The following is a 26,549-nucleotide window of genomic DNA, read 5'->3' on the forward strand; positions in this document are numbered from 1 at the left end:
CCTAAACTTCTGTCCCTTAATTTTCAAATCATGTCCTCTTGTTTGAATCTTCCCTACTCTCAATGGAAAAAGCTTGTCCACGTCAACTCTGTCTATCCCTCTCATCATTTTAAAGACCTCTATCAAGTCCCCCCTTAACCTTCCGCGCTCCAAAGAATAAAGACCTAACTTGTATCACTAAAATAAAATAAACCAAACTAACATTTCGGGTTGAGATCCTTCCTAACTATGTTGTAATCCTTGTCAAGGATGCTTCCACCCCGGCAGTCTGTTTACTGAAACCAATCTGTGCAATCTGTCAACGTTCCTCTTGCGATGTGAAACTCCACAGTATTCTGTTCACTGGCTGAACAAGATGATATGAAACACAAAAACATTGCAAACTTGACTGACCCATGCACTGATTTAATGATACTTGTCACGTGTACAGAGGTACAGTGCAGTGTAGTTTAGTTTAGAGATACAGCGCGGAAACAGGCCCTTCGGCCCACCGAGTCTGGGCCGACCAGCGATCCGCGCACACTAACACTATCCTACACACACACTAGGGACAATTTACACTCATATCAAGCCAATGAACCTACAAACCTTGACGTCTTTGGAGTGTGGGAGGAAACCAAAGATCTCGGAGAAAACCCAAGTTGGTCATGGTGTGAACGTACAAACTCCGTACAGACAGCACCTGTAGTCGGGATTGCACCCGGGTCTCCGGCGCTGCAAGCACTGTAAGGCAGCAACTCTACCGCTGCGCCACCGTGCAGCCCAGCTCTTCGTTTTCACGCACGATACACAAAGTACACAAAAGTGTCGCCAAGTTTCTGGTGCCGACCAAGTTGCAAAAGTTCTCATTTAGAGTCATGTGCAGGAAGGAACTGCAGGTGCTGGTTTACACCGAAGACAGACGCAAATGTGCTGGAGTAGCCCGGCGGGATGGGCAGCATCTCTGGAGGGAAGGAACGGGTGACGTTTCGGGGTGGGAACCTTTTCTTCAGACTGAGTGTCGGGGGAGAGGGAGGCACGGAGATTTGGACGGGTCAGGTGTGAAAACGAGAGATTAAAAGGTGACGAGATTCAAGGAGAATATGGAAAGGATGGTTGTGAGCTGAGGGGAAGGTGACAACGAGGCACATATTAGGAATATTTAATCAGGAGGACAGCAGAACTAAGATGCGGGAGGGATGGAGACAGAGGGAAAACAAGGGTTACTTGAGGTTAGAGAAGTCAATGTTCATACCACTACCCAAGCGAAATATGAGATGCTGTAATGGCAGATTATTATATAATTTCTTCTAGACACTATGATTGGAGACAGGGGTTAGGAGATTATATCGATACACATCCACGAGCTCTCCACGAGATATTCAATGCCGTCCAAAGATAGATCTTCAAAACACAGACTCCTCATTATTAGTTTCATTCTTGTCGTAGTAAAAACTGTGAGATATTCATCCAAACTTCTTCTTGTTTAAGTACATTTTGATCTTACTCGTCAACCTCGTGAATGGTCTACAGCTGTGACCTTGTACTCGCTAGAATTTAGAAGATTGAGAGGGGATCTTATCGAAACGTACAAAATTCTTAAGTGGTTGGACAGGCTAGATGCAGGAAGATTGTTCCCGATGTTGGGGAAGTCCAGAACAAGGGGTCACACAGTTTAAGGATAAGGGGGAAATGTTTTAGGGCCGAGATGAGGAAAACATTTTTCACACAGAGAGTGGTGAATCTGTGGAATTCTCTGCCACAGAAGGTAGTTGAGGCCAGTTCATTGGCTATATTTAAGAGGGAGTTAGATGTGGCCCTTGTGGCTAAAGGGATCAGGGGGTATGGAGAGAAGGCAGGTACAGGATACTGAGTTGGATGATCAGCCATGATCATATTGAATGGTGGTGCAGGCTCGAAGGGCCGAATGGCCTAATCCTGCATCTATTGTCTATTGACCATTGACTGGGTGGGCTGACGGGCCTGTTTCCGTGCTGTATCGCTGAACTAAACTAAACTAAAATAAGGAAGACTGTGCAAACAAACAAGACATTAGTGCACAAACCAAATAGATAACAAAACAGCCCATTGTAATGCACGAGGTGATCTGTGGTGATCGTTTACAATGTAGGATTAGGGTTGTACAAGTCAGTTCAAGAACCTGCTGGTTGTAGGAAAGTATCTGTTCGTGAACCTGGTGGTGTGGGGCCTTCAGGCTTCTGTATGTCCTGCCCGATGGTAGCAGCGAGAATCTATTCCCCATGAGAAGAATAGATCGGGCAGACGCACACAGAATCTCTTGGCCAGAGTTGGGGGATTGAGAATGAGAGGACATGGGTTTTACGGTGCGAGGGGGGGTAGGGGGAGATTTAATAAGGATATTTTATTGTCACATGTGACAACTCACCGCAAAATTCTTCGCTTGCATATCCAAGGTATGCAAATAGTCGCTAGATAAAGGGGGCTTACTAAGTGACAAATTCTCCCCCTCCCTCCACGCGTCATGTCCCCCCCATTGTTCTTCCCCCTCTTTCACGACGATCCCCCCACACCGGGTCCTTCATTGAGGATGCTAGGAGGCTGCAAGGTGACATGGATAGGCTGGGTGAGTGGGCAAATGCATGGCAGATGCAGTATAATGTGGATAAATGTGAGGTTATCCACTTTGGTGGCAAAAACAGGAAAGTAGATTATTATCTGAATGGTGGCCGATTAGGAAAGGGGAGATGCAACGAGACCTGGGTGTCATGGTACACCAGTCATTAAAAGTAGGCCTGCAGGTGCAGCAGGCAGTGAAGAAGGTGAATGGTATGTTAGCATTCATAGCAAAAGGATTTGAGTATAGGAGCAGGGAGGTTCTACTGCAGTTGTACAGGGTCTTCGTGAGACCACACCTGGAGTATTGCGTACAGTTTTGGTCTCCTAATCTGAGGAAAGACATTCTTGCCATAGAGGGAGTACAGAGAAGGTTCACCAGACTGATTCCTGGGATGTCAGGACTTTCATATGAAGAAAGACTGGATAGACTCGGCTTGTACTCGCTAGAATTTAGAAGATTGAGGGGGGATCTTATAGAAACTTACAAAATTCTTAAGGGGTTGGACAGGCTAGATGCAGGAAGATTGTTCCCGATGTTGGGGAAGTCCAGAACAAGGGATCACAGTTTAAGGATAAAGGGGAAATCTTTTAGGACCGAGATGAGGAAAACTTTTTTCACACAGAGAGTGGTGAATCTGTGGAATTCTCTCCCGCAGAAGGTAGTTGAGGCCAGTTCATCGGCTATATTTAAGAGGGAGTTAGATATGGCCCTTGTGGCTAAAGGGATCAGGGGGTATGGAGAGAAGGCAGGTACAGGATACTGAGTTGGATGATCAGCCATGATCATATTGAATGGTGGTGCAGGCTCGAAGGGCCGAATGGCCTACTCCTGCATCTATTTTCTATGTTTCTATGTTTCTATGTTCTTCCCACAGCAGCGGCGTTCTCACTTCCACGTGGTCCGTCCTCATCAGTCAGTCAGTGCCATCATCGACCGCCGAACCGACCTCTCCAGTATCACCACCGATTCCTCTCCGGACGCCTCCGTGGCGGTGTCCCGGGCCCTAATCACAAGCTCCACAGACCCAGGGACCGATGGGCGCGGGCTCTGTTGACCCGCGAGGCTCCATCTCAGCACCGCAAGGCGATTTTCTAAATGGGGAGAGAATACAGATATCGGAGGTACAAAGGGATTTGGGAATGCTGGTGCAGGATTCCCAAAAAGTTAATCTGCAAGTCAAATCAGACGTAAAAAAGCAAACAATGCTAGGATTTATTTGTTAGATGGTTTGTATATAAAAACAGGGATGTAATGCTGAGGCTCTATAAGGTGCTGGTCAGGCCACATCTGGAATATTGTGAGCAATTTTGGGCACCATATCTGAGGAAGGATGTGCTGGCTCTGGAGAGGGTCCAGAGGAGGTTTACAAGAATGATCCCAGGAATGAGTGGGTTAAACTATGATGAGCGTTTGTCGGCACTGGGCCTGTACTCGCTGGAGTTTAGAAGAATGAGGGGGGGAGGACCTCATTGAAACGTACTGAATAATGAAAGGCCTAGATAGTATGGAGAGGATGTTTCCACTAGTGGGAGAGTCTAGGACCAGAAGTCACAGCATTAGAATTAAAGGACGTTCCTCTAAGAAGGAGATGAGGAGGAATTTCTTTAGTCAGAGGGTGGTGAATCTGTGGAATTGCTACAGAAGGCTGTGGAGTCTGTCAGTGGATATTTTTAAGGCAGGGATAGATAGATTCTTGATTAGTACAGGTGTCAGGGGTTATGGGGAGAAGGCAGGAGAATGGGGTTAGGAGGGAGAGATAGATCAGCCATGATTGAATGGCGGAGTAGTCTTGATGGGCCGAATTGCCTATTTCTGCTCCTATCACTTATGACCTTAATAGTTTTCCAATTGCAACATCATATTTCATTTTAAACCATGTTATTAATTTGAATGTTGACCAAAGCTCAGATTAATTCAGTAACTATATATCTGCCTGAGACTTGGCTTTGAGTTTTTTTTTTGTTTTAGCTATACGGCGTGGAATACTGAGTCCACGATGGCCATCGATCACCCGTCACACTAGTTCTTGCTATTGAGGGAGTACAGCGTAGGTTCACCAGGTTAATTCCCAGGATTTTCGGCACGGACTAGAAGGGTCGAGATGGCCTGTTTCCGTGCTGTAATTGTTATATGACTGACATATGATGAAACAATAGGTCAATTCACTGGAATAAGTGAGTTCGGTATTCCGAAAAACACAAGGGATCATGGGATTTGTCAAAGGTCGTTTGTGATAAAGAAAAAGAAAACAAAGCACTGGGTGTATAAACTGTGTATAAATTCTTATCTTTATTCAGAATTAATGTGTAAAAATATATTTAATCTGAGCAACGGGGGTGCCAGGTAGCAGGAGAGCAGGGTGTAACAGTGAGAGAGAGGGGGCAGATGCTAGTGGGAGACAGGGGGAGAGACTGGACCAGCGGAGAGACATTCTCGGCAGCTGTGCTGCTGCATGTATACAATCAATCAATCAATCAATCAATCAGATTTATTCATCACATACACAATAAGGTGCAGTGAAATGAATTTGCCAGCAGCGGTACAATCATAAAGGAACACACATTACACAATAAAATTTAACACAGACATCCACCACAGCATTCTTCACTGTGGCGGAAGGCACAAAGTACAGTCAGTCCTCCTCCATTGTTCCTCCGTGATCGGTCCCATAAACCTCCGCAGTTGCCGCTGCGGGCGGCCAGATGTACCGGCTCTCTCGTAGGGATGGTAAGGCCCGAATCGGTGCTTCCCTACCGGAGACCGTGGCTTCAGGATGTTGTAGGCCGCAGGCCGGCGGTCAGAGCTCTTCTCCGGGGATCACCGGCGAGCAATCCCGCTCCGGATGTTAAGTCCACGCCGCACCCCCGGCTATAAGCTCCGCAGACCGCGGCTTCAGGCTGTAAGAGTCCACGGGTCAGCGATTGGAGCACTCCCTTCTGGAGACCCCGGAAAGGGCTCGCCCGCTCCGTGAAAATGTCCACGCTGCGCCCGCTGCTGGAACTTCGGGCCCGACTCCAGGAAAGGCCGCACCAATCCATAGTGTTAGGCCGCGAGGGAAGCGACATGGAAAAAGTCGCCTCTCCGTGGAGGAGGCGATTGAAAGCGGTTTCCCCTGTGTTTCATCCGTAGTCAGGATCGAACCCGGGTCTCCGGCCTTCAAGCGCTGTTGAATTGCTACTGGACTGTCCCTGTCCCCTCCCGAGTGTCCCATCCCTGTTCTGGGTGACCCTGGACTGACGGGACACTGGCCCGGAGCAATGGCGGCTTCAGGCTTACAGCCAGCGCTGGGAAGAGCGCTAACTCCAGCTGTCCCATCAGTCCAGGGTCACTCCGGACATCTCCGGCCACCCCCGGAATGGGATGGGACACTCGGGAGGGGATGGGAGCGGTGCAGCAGCAATTCAACATGCTTGCAGCATCGGGGACCCGGGTTCGATCCTGACTACAGATGAAACGCAGGCCTGTATGCACGCAGCAACACAGCTGCCGAGAATGTACATCGCCAGCGACCTATGAACTGGGCATGCTCAGTCGGAATACCAAACTCTCTTATTCAGAAGCATGAGAGGGGATCTTGGTTTCTTGGTTTCTTGGTCCTCCAAAATATTCCAAATGGAATTTAAACTGTAGGTGGTAGAAACGTATAAAATTCTTAAGGGATTGGACAGTGTAGATGCAGAAAAGATGTTCCCCATGTTGGGGGGAGTCCAGAACCAGGGGTCACAATTTAACAATAAGGTCTCGGTCATTTACAACTGAGATGAGGAAAAACTTTTTCACCCAGAGAGTTGTGAATCTGTGGAATTCTCTGCCACAGAAGGCAGTGGAGGCCAATTCACTGGCCGTTTTCAGGAGAGAATTAGATTTAGCTCTTAGGGCTAACGGGATCAAGGGATATGGGGAGAAAGCAGGAACGGGGTACTGATTGTGGATGATCAGCCATGATCATATTGAATGGCGGTGATGGCTCGAAGGGCCAAATGGCCTCCTCCTGCACCTATTTTCTATGTTTCTACGATATCCCACTTTCGCATAACACACCAAGTGCTATAATAAATAATATTAACAATACATTGAATGTGTAATTTAAATTTAATTCTATAAAATTTAAATAACATGAATAACACTGGGTTACATTCAATTGCATGAAAAGTGCTATAAAAATAAATTTATTATAAAGTTATTATGAAGCATAAAAATGTTGCATCTTTTTTTGGACAAAAATATATTTCATGCATAATTTGGACATCTTTTTCTTCATCTTTTGCACCATAAATTTACTAAGTTGTTTCACAATGCCACAAACACTGATTAGAGTTTAGAGTTCAGAGTTCAGACATGCACCACAAAAACAGGCCCTTTAGCCCTCCCAGTCCGTGCTGTCCAGCGATCACACCCCACACACACTATCACCAGAAGCTGTGTCAAACACAATGCCCTCACACTGGCAAGGCTCCCATTTAACTTAAATGTAAAGCATCAGGTTACTGAGATAGAGTGGAGCAGCGGTAGAGTTGCTGCCGCACAGCGCCAGAGACCCGAGTTCCATCCTGACTACGGGTGTTGTCAGGGCCAGATTTACGTACAAGCTAGACAAGCTTTAGCTTAGGGCCTCGAGATCTAGGGGGGCCTACTCACCTCGCTGCCTCACTGACCATCCGCCCACCGGGACCTCCTACTCTTTGCCCGCTGACCCTGGCCTCTCCACCGCCCTCCCATCAGCCTGCAGCCGTCGCCTTACCTGCAGCCTGGACTCAGCACCGGGCCTGAAGAGTCCATGCTGCAGATTCCCACTCCCCTGGGTTTGACTGCGCTGGGTCTTAGTGCTAGGCCCCCTAACCCTGGTAATCTCAGTGGCTGTTCCACTGGGTCTTCCCCATCCCCCTCAAACCACGTGACCCCAGCTCTTCCACACCCACACTACAATCCTCATACCCCCCTCCCCCCTGACCACCCACCACCCCTCCACCAGACATCGCCTCGGCCTCAGTCCACACACCTGCCTTCCTCCGGCCCCAACCTCCATCCCTGCCGCAGGCCCAACACTCCAGCATCAAACGGCGATCCAGGTAAGACATTGCCCGCTCCGCGGTGAATCTAATATGTATTTTAAAACCAACTGTTTAATGACAACATACAGTAGGAACTAAAAGTGTCACACTGTGACTGTCGGGAAGTCATGGTCCTCTAGTCATGGGGGTGGGGGATTGGGAGGGGTGGGGGGGGGGCTCACAAGTGAAATAGCTTAGGGCCTCTCTTCATCTAAACCCGGCCCTGGGTGCTGTCTGTACGGAGTTTGTACGTTCTCCCCGGGTTTTCTCCGACTGCCTCAATTTCCTTCCACCCTCTAAATACAATACAATTCAATTTATTGTCATTTGGACCCCTTGAGGTCCAAACGAAATGCCGTTTCTGCAGCCATACATTACAAACAAATAGACCCAAGACACAACATAATTTACATAAACATCCATCACATTGCTGTGATGGAAGGCCAAAAAAACTTATCTCTCCACTGCACTCCCCCCCCCCCCCCACCCAATGTCAGAGTCAAAGTCAAAGCCCCCGGCGGGCGATGGCGATTGTCCCGCGGCCATTAAAGCCACGCCGGGTGATGCAAGGTCGCACACCGGGTTCTTGGTGTCAGAGCCCCCGGCGTGCGCTCGCAGTCCCGCAGCCATTCCAAGCCGCGCGGGGCGGTGGTGTAAGGCCCCGCTCCAGGAGCTCTTCAACCCCGCAACTCGGGCGGGAGAAGTCGCCGTTGCGGGAGCCCCGAAAAGTGGTCTCCCTCCAGAGACCCGCAGGCTCCCGGTGCCGCCGTCCGCCAAACCCGCAGTTGCAGCCACCGAATCTCCGGAGGTCGGGTCGCAGCAGCGTCCACCACAGCTCCACCCGCTCTGAACTCGGCCAGCCCCGCGACGGTGAGGTGAGTAGTCGGCACCACAGCCCCCGGTCTTCCTGTTGGAGGCCGCTCCTCGTTGCAGCCCCAACGACAACGGAGACCCGACATAGAAAAGGTCGGGTCTCCCGTGCAGGGAGAAATTTAAAAGTTACCCCCTCCCCCCCACACCACCCCCACCCCCCCACACACACACCCCAACAAAATGTGCAATTGTCTTACTTTGATTGTAAATTGTTCTTAGTGTGTGTGGGATAGTGTTGGTGCGCTGGGTTCGCTGGTCGGCGCGGACTCGGTGGGCCGAAAGGGTGGTGGGTGTATGGAACAAGCTGCCTGAGGAGGTAGTTGAGGCTGGGACTAACCCAATGTTTAAGAAACCGTTAGACAGGTACATGGATAGGACGGGTTTGGAGGGATATGGGCCAAACGCAGGCAGGTGGGACAAGTGTAACTGGGACGTTGGCCGGTGTGGGCAAGTTGGGCCGAAGGGCCTGTTTCCACACTGAATCACTCTATGACTGTTTTGTCATTGATGTATTGTAGAGAGAAAAATGAATGAAAGATATGCAAAAAAGTAACTTTAAACTAAACTAAACTGAACTCATTAATCCTGTTTGAATAGCAGCAGGAAGGCATCAAAGCACCAAATGATGGATCAGTAATTGTTACACTGGCTCTGCTTTTCCCAGTGCAGAGATAGTGATCCGTGGCACGATGGCTCAAAGATTTCAGTTGCCACCCTCATCTTCACGGTTGGTGTTGTTCAGTTGCATCTCTTCCTGAAATAAATATAATGCACTTGTAACATGCAATAACGGGATATCACCACAGAAACTTTAGACTTTAGAGATATAGCGCGGAAACAAGCCCTTCAGCCCACTAACACGATCCTACAGTTAGTACATGTGGAGGGAGTTGGACTGATGACGTTTCGGGGAGCGACCCATCCAAACGTCACCTGTCCAACTCCATCTACGGATGCTGCCCGACCTGTCGAGTTGCTCCAGCACTTTGGGCCACACTTTGGGTGGCGCAGCGGTAGAGTTGCTGCCTGAAGGGGCTGTCCCACTTAGGCGACTATTTATGCGAGTGCAGGAGACTCTGCGCTCGCCACATGTTCGCTGGTGGTCTCTAGCGAGTCTCCTTCATGGTCGCGAGGAGTTCCCGCATTCTGGGAACTAGTCGCGGCCTCTATGGTCGCCGCAGATTTTTCAACATGTTGAAACATTTTCTGCGACCAAAAATTGGTCGCCATGGAGAAAATGGATAATCCTGTGGTCGAGGGTGCAGTTGTAGTCGAGGTCACCATGTAGTTATGGGTAGTCGAGATAGTCTTAGGTAGATTTAGTTCATCGCCTTTGCTGACCGGGCATTGGCTCATTGGGGAACAAAAATGTAAGCACGAGTTTTCAGAACCAAGGATAACCGACAGGTAATGTTAAATGTCGGCCGAACCTCACAGCTGTGTATCTCTGGCTGATTAAAAGTTGGCTGGATTCTTAAAAGTGTGTCTCCACTCCTTCTCCCACCTTCTTCTCCCCCCCTTCTCCCCTCCCCTCCCCTCCCCCCTCTTTTAAAGGACATACCGTACACTGTGCTAGCCGTCTTAACCTTCCTGTTCATCATGGTGTGTGTCTGTCTCACCTCGGCTTTGCACCGTGTGAATTTCAGACAGCGTTCCCCTGCCCTGGCCTCTGCCTTTGCGATGTGTGCGTGTGTGTGTGTGTATGTGTGTGTGCGTGTGTGTGTGTGAGTGTGTGTGTTTGTGGGTGCGTGTGTGTGCGTGTGTGTGTGCTTGTGTGTGTGTGTGTGTGTGTGTGGGTGTGTGTGTGTGAGAGCGTGTGTTTGTGTGTGTGTGTGTGTGTGTGTGTGTGTGAGGTGGTGTGTGTGTGTGAGAGGTGTTGAGTGTGAGTGTGTGTGTTGTGGGTGGTGTGTTCTTGTGGAGTCGTGAGTGAGTTGTGTGTGTGTGTGTGTATATATATGTGGGTGTGTGTGTGTGTGTTTGTGTGTAGTGGTGTGTGTGTGTGATGTGTGTGCTTTGTGGGGTGTGTGTGTGGTGTGTGCTGTGTGTGTGGTTGTGAGTGTGGGGTGTGGGTGCGTGTGATTTTGCGCGTTGTGAGTGGTGGTGTGTGTTTTGTGGGTGTGTTGTGTGTGTGTTTGGTGTGTGGGTGTGTGTGCGTGTGTGGTGTGTGTGTGAGTGTGAGTGTGTGTGATTGTGGGTGCGTTGTGTTAGAGTGTTGTGTGTGTGTGTTGTGTATGTGCGTGCGTGTGTGTGTGATGTGTGCGTGTGTGTGTGTGTGTGTGTGTGTGGTGCGCGTGCGTGTGTGGGTGTGTGTGCGCGCGTGTGTGCGTTGGGGGTGTGTGTGTGGGGCGAGGGTGTGAGTGTGTTTGGGGGGGGTGTGGTGTGTGCGGGTGGGTGATGTTGTGTGTTGTGTGTGTCGTTTGGTGGGTGCGTGTGTGGGTGTGTGTGTGGGGGTGTGTGGTGTGTGTGTGTGCGTGTGTGCGTGTGTGTGTGAGTGTGAGTGTGTGTGTTTGTGGGTGCGTGTGTGTGTGTGTGTGTGTGTATGCGCGTGCGTGTGTGTGTGTGTGTGTGCATGTGTGTGCGCGTGTGTCTGTGTGTGTGTGTGTGTATGCGCGTGCGTGTGTGCGTGCATGTGTGTGCGCGCGTGTGTGCGTGTGTGTGCGTGTGTGTGTGTGTGTGTGTGTGTGTGTGCATGTGTGCGTTTGTGCGTGCGTGTGTGTGTGTGTGTGTGCGTGTGTGTGCGTGTGCGTGTGTGCGTGTGTGTGTGTGTGTGTGTGCATGCGCGTGCGTACGTGTTCCACTCTGACAGTCGCCGTTCCAGTTCCCGGTTTTTCAGGCGAGTGCCGCGAACTTTACAGTCCGCTGAAAAATCACCTAAGTGGGACAGACCCTTTACAGCGCTTGCAGCGCCAGAGTCCTGGGTTCGATCCCGACTACGGGTCTGTACGGAGTTTGTATGTTCTCCCCGTGACCTGCGTGGGTTCTGTCCGAAATCTTCCCGGAGCAAACAGAGATAAAATGTAATCGATGGACAGTCAGACTGGTCGGAAAACTAGGAAGGGGGAGCGATGGAGAGAGAGGGAGAGCAATTTATATCTCTGTTTGCTTTGTTGTCACCTTCTCCTGGCTAACAATGGTCTATTCTACATTTTCTTTGAACCACATCTCTATTGATGTCTCCTTTTCACACCTGAACCTTCCTTCTCTCTCTCTGTATCTCCCTCTCCCCTGACTCTCAGTCTGAAGTAGAGTCTCGACCCGAAACATCACCCGTTCCTTCTCTCCAGAGATGCTGCCCATCCCGCTGAGTCACTCCAGCATTTTGTATACATCTTCGGTGTAAACCAGCATCTGCAGTTCCTTCCTAAACATAACTGTACCCCTGTGTTGGTCAATAGCACAGATTAAAAGCCCACTAAAGTTTTAGAAACATAGACAGTAGGTGCAGGAGTAGGCCACTCGGCCCTTTGTGCCAGCACCACCATTCAATATGATCATGGCTGATCAACCAAAATCAGTACCTCATTCCTTAGCCCTAAGAGCTAAATCTAACTCTCTCTTGAAAACATCCAGTGAATTGGCTTCCTTTCTGTGGTAGAGAATTCCACAGATTCACAACTGTTTGGGTGGAACCGTTTTTCCTCATCTCTGTCCAAAATGGACGACCCCTTATTGTTAAACTGTGTGGCCCCTGGTTCTGGGCTCCCCCAACATGGGGAACATTTTGCTCTGTAAACGTGTGACAATATACGCTCATATTAAATCAGCATTAGACCGCAAGTTAGATACCTACAACAATTTCTCTGGAACGTCGGAGGTTGAGGGGAGACGGGATAGAAGTATATAAAATGATGAGAGGCGTGGATAGGCTGGGTAGTCAATCAGAACCTTTGTTACCCAGGGTAGAAATGTCCAACATGGCTTCAAGGTGAGAGGGGGAAAGTTTAATGGAGATGTGTGGGGCAAGTTGTTTTTCCACAGAGGGTGGTGGGTGCCTGGAACGTGCTGCCAGGGGTAGTGGTGGAGGCAGATACGATAGTGGCGTTTAAGAGGCTTTTGGATAGGGACATGGAAATGCAGGGAATGGGGGGAGAAAGATCACATGCAGGCAGAGGAGATCAGTTTAACTTGGCATCATGTACAGCATGGATATTGTGGGCTGAAGGGCCTGTTCCTGTGCTGTACTGTTCTATGTTCTACTGAGTTAACAGCAATTAATTACCGGTTGTTCTTCAATATTCCGATATTGTTCGTGTCATCGTTTCCATCTGTAAAGAAAAACAAGTTTCTTAATCCTTTCACATTGTGAAGCAGAGGGAGGTAGATTACATAGATACATGGACAATAGGTGCAGGAGTAGGCCATTCGGCCCTTCGAGCCTGCACCACCATTCAATATGATCATGACTGATCATCCAACTCAGTATCCTGTACCTGCCTTCTCTCCATACCCCCTCATCCCTTTAGCCACAAGGGCCACATCTAACTCCCTCTTAAATATAGCCAATGAACTGGCCTCAACTACCTTCTGTGGCAGAGAATTTCACAGATTCACCACTCTCTGTGTGAAAAATGTTTTTCTCATCTCGGTCTTAAAGGATTTCCCCCCTTATCCTTAAGCTGTGACCCCTTGTCCTGGACTTCCCCAACATCGGGAACAATCTTCTTGCATCTAGCCTGTCCAACCCCTTAAGAATTTTATAAGTTTCTATAAGATCCCCCTGAATCTCCTAAATTCTAGCGAGTATAAGCCGAGTCTATCCAATCTTTCTTCATATGAAAGTCCTGACATCCCAGATTCTTGATTAGTACGGGTATCAGGGGTTATGGGGAGAAGGCAGGAGAATGGGGTTAGGAGGGAGTGATAGATCAGCCATGATTGAATGGCGGAGTAGACTCGATGGGCCGACTGGCCTAATTCTGCTCCTAGAACCCACAAACAATCCCTTCCCTCCAGAGATGCTGCCTGGCCCGCTGAGTTACTCCAGTGTCTATCTTCGGTGGCCTAATTCTGCTCCTATCACTTATGGCCTCATGATGACTATTGTGTTTGTCCACAATTAGTTTGAGTTCTCCTAGGGAATTTTGAACCCGTGTAGGACTTCCACAGAGGACGGGAGGAACAGAAGACAAGGGAGTGTTGTAGAATAGATGGAGCAAGAGGTATTTGTACATAATTCCCTGATTGTGGCATTACAGGCAAACATGGTGGTGAAGAAGCCTTTGGCCTTCATCGAATGGACAGACAACATGTCAGGTCAGGACCCTTCTTGACATTGAAGCACAGACCATCCCATAGAAACATAGAAACATAGAAAAATAGGTGCAGGAGTTGACCATTCGGCCCTTCGAGCCTGCACCGCCATTCAATATGATCATGGCTGATCATCCAACTCAGTATCCTGTACCTGCCTTCTCTCCATACCCCCTGATCCCTTTAGCCACAAGGGCCACATCTAACTCCCTCTTAAATATAGCCAATGAACTGGCCTCAACTACCTTCTGTGGCAGAGAGTTCCAGAAATTCACCACTCTCTGTGTGAAAGAGAGTTGAGGAGCGCGGCAGAGCAGAGGGATCTTGGAGTACAGGTATACAGTTCTGGCAGATGGACACAAACAGCTGGAGTAACTCAGCGGGACAGGGCAGCATCTCTGGAGAGAAGGAACAGGTGATGTTTCAGGGTGAGACCCTTCTTCTGAAGGTTACCCCTTCGTCTGAAGAAGGGTCTCGCCCCGAAACGTTGCCCATTCCTTCTCTCCAGAGATGCTCCCTGACCCGCTGAGTTACTCCAGCTTTTTGCTTCTATCTTTGGTTTAAACCAGCATCTGCAGTTCCTTCCACATATAGTACTTGCAGTACTGGATCTTGGAGTATAGGTAGATAGTGTGAGGCAGAGATTCACTTGCACCTCCTCCAACCTCATCGACTGTATCCGTTGTTCAAGATATGGACTCCTATATATCAATAGACAATAGACAATAGGTGCAGGAGTAGGCCATTCGGCCCTTCGTGCCAGAACCGCTATTCAATGTGATCATGGCTGATCATCCATAATCAGTACCCCGTTCCTGCCTTATCCCCATATCCCCTGACTCCGCTGACTCTGACCAAGCGCAGGCTCGGCGATCGTTCTGCTGAACACCTCCGCTCAGTCCGCCTAAACCTACCTGATCTCCCGGTTGCCAAACACCTCAACTCCCCCTCCCATTCCCACACTGACCTTTCTGTCCTGGGCCTCCTCCACTGTCAGAGTGAGACCCAGCGCTAATTGGAGGAACAGCACCTCATATTTCGCCTGGGCAGCTTACACCCCAGCGGTATGAAGATTGACTTCTCTAACTTCAAGTAACCCTTGCTTTCCCTCTCTCTCCACCCCTCCCCCACCCTGGTCATGTTACTAGTTTCACTGTCGTTCTGGTGGGTTTCATTGTCTGTATAATGAACCTCCCCTGACACCCGCACTAATCAAGAATCTATCTATCTCTGCCTTAAAAATATCCACTGACTTGGCCTCCACAGCCTCTGTGGCAATGAATTCCACAGATTCACCACCCTCTGGCTAAAGAAATTCCTTCTCATCTCCTTTCCAAAGGAACGTCCTTTAATTTGCTTTTTAATGCAATTTGTTTTGTATAAAAAATAGAGAGAGTACAGAGGAGATTTACTAGAATGTTGCCTGGGTTTCAGCAACTAAGTTACAGAGAAAGGTTGAACAAGTTAGGTTTTTATTCTTTGGAGCGCAGAAGTTTAAGGGGGGACTTGATAGAGGTCTTTAAAATGATGAGAGGGATAGACAGAGTTGACGTGGATAAGCTTTTCCCATTGAGAGTAGGGAAGATTCAAACAAGAGGACATGATTTGTGAATTAAGGGACAGATGTTTAGGGGTAACATGAGGGGGAACTTCTTTACTCAGAGAGTGGTAGCTGTGTGGAATGAGCTTCCAGTGGAAGTGGTGGAGGCAGGTTCGATTTTATCATTTAAAAATAAATTGGATAGTTATATGGACGGGAAAGGAATGGAGGGTTATGGTCTGAGTGCAGGTAGATGGGACTAGGGGAGAATAAGTGTTCGGCACGGACTAGAACGGCCGAGGTGGCCTGTTTCCGTGCTGTAATTGTTATATGGTTATATGGTTATATGGTTAATTCTGAGGCTTTGACTGGATCAAGACTCTCCCACCCTCTCCATATCCAAGCCTTTCACTTCAAGTTAAAGTTGTTACAAGCGCAGGATTTGTTGGCTAACTCGTTCACAATGAGGTCACAGCCTCAGAATAAAAGGACGTTCCTTTAGGAAGGGGACGAGGAGGAATTTCTTTACTCAGAGGGTGGTGAATCTATGGAATTCATTGCCACAGAAGGCTGTGGAGGCCAAGTCAATGGATATTTTTAAGGCAGAGAGATAGATAGATAGATTCCTGATTAGGTTGGGTGTCAGGAATTATGGGGAGAAGTCAGGAGAATGTTCCCGATGTTGGGAAAGTCCAGAACAAGGGGTCACAGTTTAAGGATAAGGGGGAAATCTTTTAGGACCGAGATGAGAAAAACATTTTTCACACAGAAAGTGGTGAATCTGTGGAATTCTCTGCCACAGAAGGTAGTGGAGGACAGTTCATTGGCTTTATTTAAGAGGGAGTTAGATGTGGCCCTTGTGGCTAAAGGGATCAGGGGGTATGGAGAGAAGGCAGGTACAGGATACTGAGTTGGATGATCAGCCATGATTGTATTGAATGGCGGTGCAGGCTCGAAGGGCCGAATGGCCTACTCCTGCACCCATTTTCTATGTTTCTATGTTTCTAATGGAGTTAGGAGGGAGAGATAGAACAACCATGATTAAATGGTAGAGTGGACTTGATGGGCCGAATGGCCTAATTCTGCCCCTATCACTTATGAACCATGACTGTAGTCCTTATATAAAAAGATGTTTAAATGGTTAATACTCACCATACCATACTGCGCAAAAGGCAAAGAAGATTATGACCACAATGACGAACATTGGGACCAGTATGCTCCAGGTTAGAATAGTCTCGTAGCATCCTTGTTCTGAAATAAAAAATACATAAATGAATCGTGCAAAATGTATGTGTTCAGTTTTGTTTGTTTAATTATTGTCACGTGTACCAAGGTACTTTGAAAAGCTATTTGTTGCGTGCTCTCCAGTCAGTGGAAAGACTATACAGGATTACAATCAAGCTGGCCACAGTGTACAGATACAGGATAAAGGGAATAACGTTTAGTGCAAGGTAAAGTCCGATCAATGATAGATCGCCAATGAGGTAGATGGGAGGTCAGGACCGCTCTCTAGTTGTGGTAGGATGGTTCAGTTACCCGATAACAGCTGGGAAGAAACTGTCCCTGAATCTGGAGGTGTGCGTTTGTTTTTACACTTCTGTACCTCTTGCTTGAAGGGAGAGGGGAGAAGAGGGAGTGGCCGTGGTGAGACTGGTCCTTGATGATGCTGCTGGCCTTGCCGAGGCAGCGTGAGGTGTAGATGGAGTCGATGGAAGGGAGGTTGAAGGTTAGCAGTAGTATTGTCAGTTCAATCTATACTGCAGCTTGAGCACAGAAACAATAGGGTCAGCACGGTGGCACAGCGGTAGAGTTGCTGCCTTGCAGTGCTTGCAGCGCCAGAGTCCCAGGTTCGATCCTGACCACAGGTGCTGTCTGTACAGAGTTTTTACATTCTCCCCTGTGACCTGCGAGGGTTTTCTTCACTTTCAAAAGAGAGTCAGATTTAGCTCTTAGGAATGAGCTCTTAGCTCTGCAGGAAGCAACCACAGACACTGAGGCTGGTCCTAGTAAATGATGCACAGCAATGGAAGGGAGGTTAAATCAATAGGCTGCACTAATACCATTCATTAACACCTACTCACACTTACGAAAATGACCTACCCCTTATTCTTAAACTGTGTGACCCCTGGTTCTGGACTCCCCCAACATCGGGAATATTTTTCCTACATCTATCCTGTCCAACATATAAGAATTGTATATGTTTCTATAAGATTCGCTCTCATTCTATGAATTCCAATGGGTGTCAGGGGTTATACATAGAAACATAGAAAATAGGTGCAGGAGTAGGCCATTCGGCCCTTCGAGCCAGTACCGCCATTCAATATGATCATGGCTGATCATCCAACTCAGTATCCCGTACCTGCCTTCTCTCCATACCCCCTGATCCCTTTAGCCACAAGGGCCACATCTAACTCCCTCTTAAATATAGCCAATGAACTGGCCTCAACTACCTTCTGTGGCGAATGGGGAGACTCCAAAGACGTGCAGGTTATGGGGAGAAGGCAGGAGAATGGGGTTAGGAGGGAGAGATGGGTCAGCCATGGGGTGATAGACTTGATGGGCTGAGTGGCCTAATTCTACTCCTACAACCTATGACCTAATGACCTGTGAGTTGGGTTAAAGGGCCAGTTTCATGTGTAACAGTCGGCTGTTGCCAAACTTACTGCTCTGCTGACCTTCTTCAATGAGAGTGACAATCGAGGTGACCAGAACCAGGAAAGAGCTCACGATACCACAGACGTCCATCCAGGCCCGTAGACCTGCGGGGTGCAGAGGGCGGAGTTGGTTAGGAGAGCGGTCTCACTGTTCGAGAGTGGCTTTCTACCCAGTTAATGGCCTTCTCCTTACCTGTGGAGTCCAAGAGGCCCGCGATGCATTGGCAGCCCAAGTTCCCAACAGTGATGGCCAAGGATAGGTTGAAAACCAGGAGGACAGATGCAGTGCAGGAAGCAACCACAGACACTGAGGCTGGTCCTAGTAAATGATGCACAGCAATGGAAGGGAGGTTAAATCAATAGGCTGCACTAATACCATTCATCAACACCTACTCACACTTTACTGTCCCTGGTTGTTGCTCAAACTGGAACATTTGTGGCGCAGCGGTAGAGTTGCTGCTTCACAGCGCCAGAGACCTGGGTTCGATCCCGACTGCGGGCGCTGTCTGTACGGAGTTTGTACATTCTCCCCGTGACCTGAGTGGGGTTTCTCCGAGATCAACGATTTCCAGCCATACTCCAAAGACGTGCTGGTTTGTAGGTTAATTGACTTGGTGTAAGTGTAAATTGTCCCTAGTGTGTGTAGGATAGTTTAGTTTCGAGATACAGCACGGAAACAGGCCCTTCGGCCCAGCAAGTCCGCACCGACCCTACACACCCTACACACACACTAGGTACAATTTTTCCATTTATACCAAACCAATTAACTAACAACCATGTACGTCTTTAGAAACATAGAAACATAGAAAATAGGTGCAGGAGTAGGCCATTCGGCCCTTCGAGCCTGCACCGCCATTCAATATGATCATGGCTGATCATCCAACTCAGTATCCTGTACAGTATCCTTTGGAGCATGGGAGGAAACTGCGTGGGTTTTCTCCGGGTGCACCGGCTCCCTCCCACACTCCAAAGACGTACATGTTTGTACGGGGAGCACGGACAAACTCCGTACAGACAGCACCCGTAGTCAGGATTGAACCCGGGTCTCCAAAGACGAACAGGATTGCAGGTAAATTGGCTTGGTAAATGTAAAAATTGTCCTTAGTGTGTGCGGGATTGTATTAATAAGCGGGGATCGCTGGTTGGCGTGAATCCGGTGGGCTGAAGGGCCTGTTTCCGTGCTGTACCTCTAAACCAAACTAAAAGTAATATAAGGGTAGTTAAATCAATTGACTGCACTAATACCATTCTTAAACACCTTCTCACACTTTGGCTTGTTATAAGGCCATAAGTCATAAGTGATAGGAGTAGAATTGGGCCATTCAGCCCATCAAGTCTACTCCGCCATTCAATCATGGCTGATCTACCTCTCCCTCCTAACCCCATTCTCCTGCCTTCTCCCCATAACCTCTGACACCCGCACTAATCAAGAATCTATCTATCTCCGCCTTGAAAATATCCACTGACTTGGCCTCCACAGCCGTCTGTGGCAAAGAATTCTACAGGTTCACAATCCTCTGACTGAAGAAATTCCTCCTCATCTCCTTCCTAAAACCTCTGGTTTGTGATTCCCCAACTCTGGGCAAGAGACCCTGTGTGTCTACTCTAACAATTCCTCTCATGATTTTAATGCACCTCTATAAGATCACCCCTCATCCTCCAGTGCTCCAAGGAATAGAGTCCCAGCCTACTCAACTTCTCCCTGTAGCTCAGGTCCTCGAGTCCTGGCAACATCCTCGTAAATCTTCTCTGGACACTTTCCAAATGTACAACATCGGGTGGCACGGTGGCGCAGTGAGTAGAGTTGCTGCCTTACAGAGCCAGTGCCCTGGGTTCGATCCTGACCTTGGGTGCTGTCTGTATGGAGTTTGTACATTCTCCCCGTGACCTGCGTGGGTTTTCTCCGGGTGCTCCGGTTTCCTCCCGCATTCCAAAGACGTACAGGTTTGCGGGTTAATTGGCTTAAACTATATATATAAATTGTCCCTAGTGTGTGTAGGATAGTGTAATTGCATGGGGATCGCTGGTCAGCACGGACTCCATGGGACGAAGGGCCTGTTTCCGCGCTGTATCTCTAAACTAGATCTATAGCATGGTGTCCAACACTGAACACAGTACTCTCAATGTGGCCTCACCATTGTCTTACTCAACTGCAACATGACCTCCCAACCTCTATGCTCAATACTGTGACTGTGAAGGCGAATATGCCTCTTAGCATCATAGAGTCATAGAGTGATACAGTGTGGAAACAGGCCCTTCGGCCCAACTTGCCCACACAGGCCAACATGTCCCAGCTACACTAGTCATAGAGTGATACAGTGTGGAAACAGGCCCTTCGGCCCAACTTGCCCACACAGGCCAACATGTCCCAGCTACACAAGCCCCACCTGCCTGTGTTTGGTCCATATCCCTCCAAACCTGTCCTATCCATGTACCTGTCCAACTGTTTCTAAAACGTTGGGATAGTCCCAGCCTCAACTATCTCCTCTGGCAGCCTGTTCCATACACCCACCGCCCTTTGTGTGAAAAAGTTACCAACTCAGATTCCTATTAAATCTTTTCCCCTTCACCTTGAACCTGTGTCCTCTGGTCCTCGATTCACCTACTCTGGGCAAGAGACTCTGTGCGTCTACCCGATCTATTCCTCTCTTGCTTGCTCACATATGTGTTTCAGGTCAATAATTTGGGCACATACCTCTGATCACAATCCAGAAAATAAGGGCAATGAAGATGGCAACAAGAGAGATAGTGTTTGATGAAAACAAGAGTAGCAACAATCGTTTGTGCTGCTTCAACGAAGCTATGGAGAAACAAACACAAAGGTAGGTTTAAGTTGAGGTTTGTTATCACCACGTATACTGAGCTACAGTGAAAAGCTTTTTTTTGCACGCTACCCAATAAAAATGAGATAATGTGTAGGAAGGAACTGCAGATGCTGGTTTACACCGAAGATAGACACAAAATGCTGGAGTGACTCAGCGGGACAGGCAGCATCTCTGGAGAGAAGGAATGGGTGACGTTTCGGGGTCGAGATCCTTCTTCAGCCTGTACTATGCACAAACGCACTCAAGCCAAACTCAAGTACTATAGGTAGAGCAAAGGGGAAGATGCAGAGTGCAGAGAGAATATAGTTCTCAGCATTGTAGCAAGGAACTGCAGATGCTGGTTTGCACCGAAGATTGACACATAATTCTGGAGTAACTCGATGGGTTAAGCAGCAACTCCGGAGACAAGGAATGGATGACGTTTCGGGTCGAGTCTCTTCTTCACCCATTCCTTCTCTCCAGAGATGCTGCCTAACCCACTGAGTTGCTCCAGTCAATCAGCATTGTAGTGCATCAGTTCCAGAGACAAAGTCCAATGTTCGCAATGGGGCAGAGGTGAATCGGACAGTACCTTAGCTTATGGAAGGACCGTTCTGGTGGTGGTCTGGGGGTGCGCGCTTTCAAGCTTCTGTACCTTCTGCTAGACGGGAGAGGGGGAGATGAAGGAATGACTGGGGTGGGACAAGTCTTTGAATATGTTGATTGCTTTTCCGAGGCAGCGTGGTGTAGATGGAGTCCAAGGTGGGGGGTCTGGTCTGTGTGATGGACTGGGCAACATCCACAACTATCTGCAATTTCTTGTGGTTTTGGGCAGAGCTGGCCCCAAACCAAGCTGTGATGCAACTTGAACAGTATATATTCTATGGTGCATCTGTAGATGTCTTAAGAGTCATTGGAGACTCATTTTCTCATTCTCAGTCTTTCTCCAGAAATAGAGGCGTTACGGTGGCGCAGCGGTAGAGTTGCTGCCTCACAGCGCCAGAGACCCGGGTTCGATCCCGACTACGGGTGCTGTCTGTACGGAGTTTGCACGTTCTCCCCGTGACCTGCATGGGTTTACTCCGAGATCTCCGGTTTCCTCCCACACTCTAAAGACGTGCAGGTCTGTAGGTTAATTGGCTTTGGTAAGAATTGTAAATTGTCCCCAGTGTGTGGAGGATAGTGTTAGTGTGCGGGGATAGCTGGTCGGCACGGACTGGGTGGGCTGAGGGGCCTGTTTCCGCGCTGTATCTCTAAACTGAACCCAGAGCGTCACCTGTCCACGTTCTCCAGAGATGCTGCCTGACTCGCTGACTCACTCCAGCACTGTGTACAGGTTTTGTAAATCAGCATCTTATGATCAGATGAATTGATCTGGGTTCCCTTTGGTTAAACTAGACTCATTTAACAAATACCTCGTGGCAATTCTTTCCCGATGATGCAGAGTACCAGCAATCCAATCAACGATGTTATAGAGAATATTATTCCCACAGTAGATGCCACAATAACAATGATATCCATTCGATGAAGGCCTGCAAAGTAAAACTTCCATGTTAGCATCATAAAGGGATACCCAGTGAAAATAGGTAGATAAGGTGGTCATAAAGGCTTTTGGCCTTCATCAGTCAGAGCATTGAGTTTAGAAGTCGGGAGGTCATGTTGCAGTTGTATAAGACGTTGGTGAGGCCGCACTCTCCTGCCTTCTCCCCATAACCCCTGACATCTTAATTTGGAATCTATCTATCTCTGCCTTAAAAATATCCATTGACTTGTGGCCTCCACTGCCTTCTGTGGCAATGAATTCCATAGATTAGGCACCCTATGAGGATTGAGCCCTTTGAGAAAAAGGATTTGAGTATAGGAGCAGGGAGGTTCTACTGCAGTTGTACAGGGTCTTGGTGAGACCACACCTGGAGTGTTGCGTACAGTTTTGGTCTCCTAATCTGAGGAAAGACATTCTTGCCGTAGAGGGAGAAGGCAAGAATGTGAGAAATCACACCAGCACCTCTACTTCCTTGGAAGTGACCCCTTGTTCTAGACTTCCCCAACATCGGGAACAATCTTCCTGCATCTAGCCTGTCCAACCCCTTAAGAATTTTGTAAGTTTCTATAAGATCCCCCCTCAATCTTCAAAATTCTAGTGAGTACAAACCGAGTCTATCCAGTCTTTCTTCATATGAAACTCCTGACATCCCAGGAATCAGTCTGGTGAACCTTCTCTGTACTCCCTCTATGGCAAGAATGTCTTTCCTCAGATTAGGAGACCAAAACTGTACGCAATACTCCAGGTGTGGTCTCACCAAGACCCTGTACAACTGCAGTAGAACCTCCCTGCTCCTATACTCAAATCCTTTTGCTATGAATGCTAACATACCATTCGCCTTCTTCAGGAAGTGTGTGTAGGATAGTGCTAGTGTGCGGGGTGATCGCTGGTCGGTGCGGATTCGGTGGGCAGAATGGCCCGTTCCTGCATTGTATCTCTAGAGTCGGAAGTAATGTATCATCGACAGAGCAAGCTTACCGAGAATGGTGAGGATGTACTCTGCTGAGACAGAGCTGACAGGATTGCTGGCAGTACAAGTGTAAATGGCGCAGTCCTTTCTGGCCACATGCGGCAGCACCAGGCTTCTGTTCCCCTCTATCAGGTGGGGATGGGGGATGTCCATTCCGTCTTTCTGCCACTGATATCCACGAGCATCTCCCTCCACGTTACATTCGAGCTGGATGGTGGCACCGGGAGAACTGCCGTTGCTCCATATTGATGGGTTCGACAGCCTCTCTGGTGGAGAAACGAGATGCAATGTTTGAAGAAGGGTCTCGACCTGAAACGTCACCCATTCCTTAACTCTAGAGATGCTGCCTGGCCCGCTGGGTTACTCCAGCATTTTGTGTCTATCTTTGGTGTAAACCAGCATCTGCAGTTCCTTCCTACATAGAAACATAGAAACATAGAAAATAGGTGTAGGAGGAAGCCATTCGGCCCTTCGAGTCAGCACTGCTATTCATTGTGATCATGGCTGATCGTCCCCTATCAATAACCCGTGCCTGCCTTCTCCCCATATCCCTTGACTCCACTAGCCCCTAGAGCTCTATCTAAATCTCTCTTAAATTGACACATGCAATTTTTCCACTGAAGTCTATTCCATGTAAGAGACTTCATAAGTTCATAGGTTATTGGAGTAGAATTAGGCCATTCGGCCCATCCAACCTCTTCCGCCATTCAATCATGGCTGATCTATCTCTCTCTCCTAACCCCATTCCCCTGCCTTCTCCCCATAACCCCTGCCACCCAAACCAATCAAGAATCTACCTATCTCTGCATTACAAATATCCATTGACTTCTGTGGCAAATTCCACAGATTCACCACGCCATGACTAAAGAAACTCCTCCTCCTCATCTCCTTCCGAAAGGAACGTCCTTTAATTCTGAGGCTGTGCCCTCTGGTCTTAGACTCTCCCACTAGTTTAAACACCTCTCCACATCCACTCTATCCAGGCCCTTCACTATTTGGTAATAGATAATAGACAATAGGCAAAAGGTGCAGGAGTAGGCCATTCAGCCCTTCGAGCCAGCACCGCCATTCAATGTGATCATGGCTGATCATCCCCAATCTGTACCCCGTTCCTGCCTACTCCTCATATCCCCTGACTCCGCTATCTTTAAGAGCCCTATCTAGCTCTCTCTTGAAAGTATCCAGAGAACCATCCTCTGGGGCAGAGAATTCCACAAACTCACAACTCTCTGAGTGAAAAAGTGTTTCCTCATCTCCGTTCTAAATGGCCTACCCCTTATTATTAAACTGTGGCCCCTGGTTCTGGACTCCCCCAACATCGGGAACATGTTTCCTGCCTCTAGCGTGTCCAAACCCTTAATAATCTTATATGTTTCAATAAGATACCCTCTCATCCTTCTAAATTCCAGAGTATACAAGCCCAGCCGCTCCATTCTCTCAGCATATGACAGTCCCGCCATCCCGGGAATTAACCTTGTGAACCTACGCCGCACTCCCTCATTAGCAAGAATGTCCTTCCTTAAATTTGGAGACCAAAACTGCACACAATACTCCAGGTGTGGTCTCACTAGGGCCATGTACAACTGCAGAAAGACCTCTTTGCTCCTTTACTCAACTCCTCTTGTTATGAAGCCCAACATGCCATTCGCTTTCTTCACTGCCTGCTGTACCTACATGCTTACTTTTATTGACTGATGAACAAGGATCCCCAGATCCCGTTGTACTTCCCCTTTTCTCAACTTGACCACATTTAGATAATAATCTTCCTTCCTGTTTTTGCTGCCAAAGTGGTTAACCTCACATTTATCCACTTTAAAATTCATCTGCCATGCATCTGCCCACTCCCCCAACCTGTCCAAGTCACCCTGCATTCTCATAGCATCCACCTCACAGTTCACACTGCCACCCAGTATTGTGTCATCTGCAAATTTGCTAATGTTACTTGTAATCCCTTCATCTAAATCATTAATATATATTGTAAACAGCTGCGGTTCCAGCACCGAGCCTTGCGGTATCCCACTATTCACTGCCTGCCATTCTGAAAGGGACCCGTTAATCCCTACTCTTTGTTTCCTGTCTGCCAACCACTTCTCTATCCATGTCAGCATTCTACCCCAAAGACCATGTGTCCTAATTTTGCCCACTAATCTTCAATGTGGGACCTTATCAAATGCTTTCTGAAAGTCCAGGTACACTGCATCCACTGGCTCTCATTCCCATTTTCCTAGTTACATCCTCAAACAATTCCAGCAGATTAGTCAAGCATGATATCCCCATCGTAAATCTATGCTGACTCGGACTGATCCTGTTACTGCTATCCAAATGTGCGGCTATTTCATCTTTTATGATTGACTCCAGCACCTTCCCCACCACCAATGTCAGGCTAACTGGTCTATAATTCCCTGTTTGCTCTCTCCCGCCCTTCTTAAAAAGTGTAATAACTTTAGCTACCCTCCAATCCACAGAAACTGATCCTGAATCTGTAGGACATTGGAAAATGATCACCAATGCATCCACACATTCTCGAGCCACTTCCTTAAGTACCCTTAACTCTCAATGAGGTCCCCCTCCTCCTAATCCTTCTAAACTCCAGCAAATACAGGTGTGGCCCAATGCTGTCAAATCATGGCAGCTCATGGAACAGTTTGCCCAAGACTGCAAGTAATTGCGGACAGTTGTGGATGTCACCCAGCCCATCACACAGACCAGACTCCCCACCATCGACTCCATCTACACTTCACGCTGCCTCGGAAAAGCAGCCAACATAATCAAAGGCTTGTCCAGAAGCTTGAAGGGGTGCACCACCAGACTCAGGAACAGCTTCTCCTCAGTAATTATTTTTTAGCTTTTCCTAAAAGAAGTTCTCCCTCATCTCCTTCTGAGAAGAACGTCCTAGAATCCTGAGGCTGTGACCTCTGGTCCGAGACTCTCCCACCAGTGGAAACATCCTCTCCACATCCACTGTATCCAAGCCTTTCATTATTCTTACTTCAACTTGCGTGACAAACGTACCCATGATCCAAAGCCGAACTTGCCGAATGATCCGAGCCCGTAGATTGATGGACAGTCTATAAAGGCCAGCGTCTGCGGAGGTCAGATTACTGAAGAGAAATGAACCATTGAGAGGGTTGAAGTGGATGCGCCCGATGTATTTTTGTATAACGGCATGTTTTGGAGATCCAACATGGAACTGGAGAACGTGTTCCGTGGTGGTCTGATTCCCAATTTTTTCCCATTGAAAAACCCGAGTAATATTCATGACCTCTTCATCCACTCCGAGAAACAT

At 48.2% G+C, this 26,549-nt stretch overlaps 1 protein-coding gene across 1 annotated transcript; it reads right to left on the reverse strand.

Annotated features, from left to right (window-relative positions):
* Positions 1 to 3,487: 3,487 nt before the first annotated feature.
* On the reverse strand, positions 3,488 to 26,549 carry LOC116990040. Its single transcript, XM_033047565.1, has 8 exons — positions 26,276 to 26,549; positions 23,272 to 23,529; positions 22,166 to 22,282; positions 20,642 to 20,746; positions 18,140 to 18,265; positions 17,956 to 18,051; positions 16,445 to 16,543; positions 3,488 to 3,669 (listed from the first exon to the last, which is right to left on the reverse strand). The coding sequence occupies exons 1-8, from the start codon at positions 26,547 to 26,549 to the stop codon at positions 3,488 to 3,490; spliced, it is 1,257 nt and encodes a 418-aa protein (XP_032903456.1).

The sequence above is a fragment of the Amblyraja radiata genome, chromosome 30, assembly GCF_010909765.2.
Source record: "Amblyraja radiata isolate CabotCenter1 chromosome 30, sAmbRad1.1.pri, whole genome shotgun sequence".
NCBI lineage: Eukaryota > Metazoa > Chordata > Chondrichthyes > Rajiformes > Rajidae > Amblyraja > Amblyraja radiata.

Bases quoted from the DNA above. Each gene is read 5' to 3' on its own strand.
- LOC116990040 (XM_033047565.1), bottom strand. From the start codon at position 26,549: ATGTTTCTCGGAGTGGATGAAGAGGTCATGAATATTACTCGGGTTTTT. The intron at 18,266-20,641 runs GTATGTGCCCAA...ATCATTTACTAG, and splicing joins TTTCTGGATTGTGATCAGAG to GACCAGCCTCAGTGTCTGTG. The intron at 16,544-17,955 runs GTAAGTTTGGCA...TTTTTATTTCAG, and splicing joins TGAAGAAGGTCAGCAGAGCA to AACAAGGATGCTACGAGACT.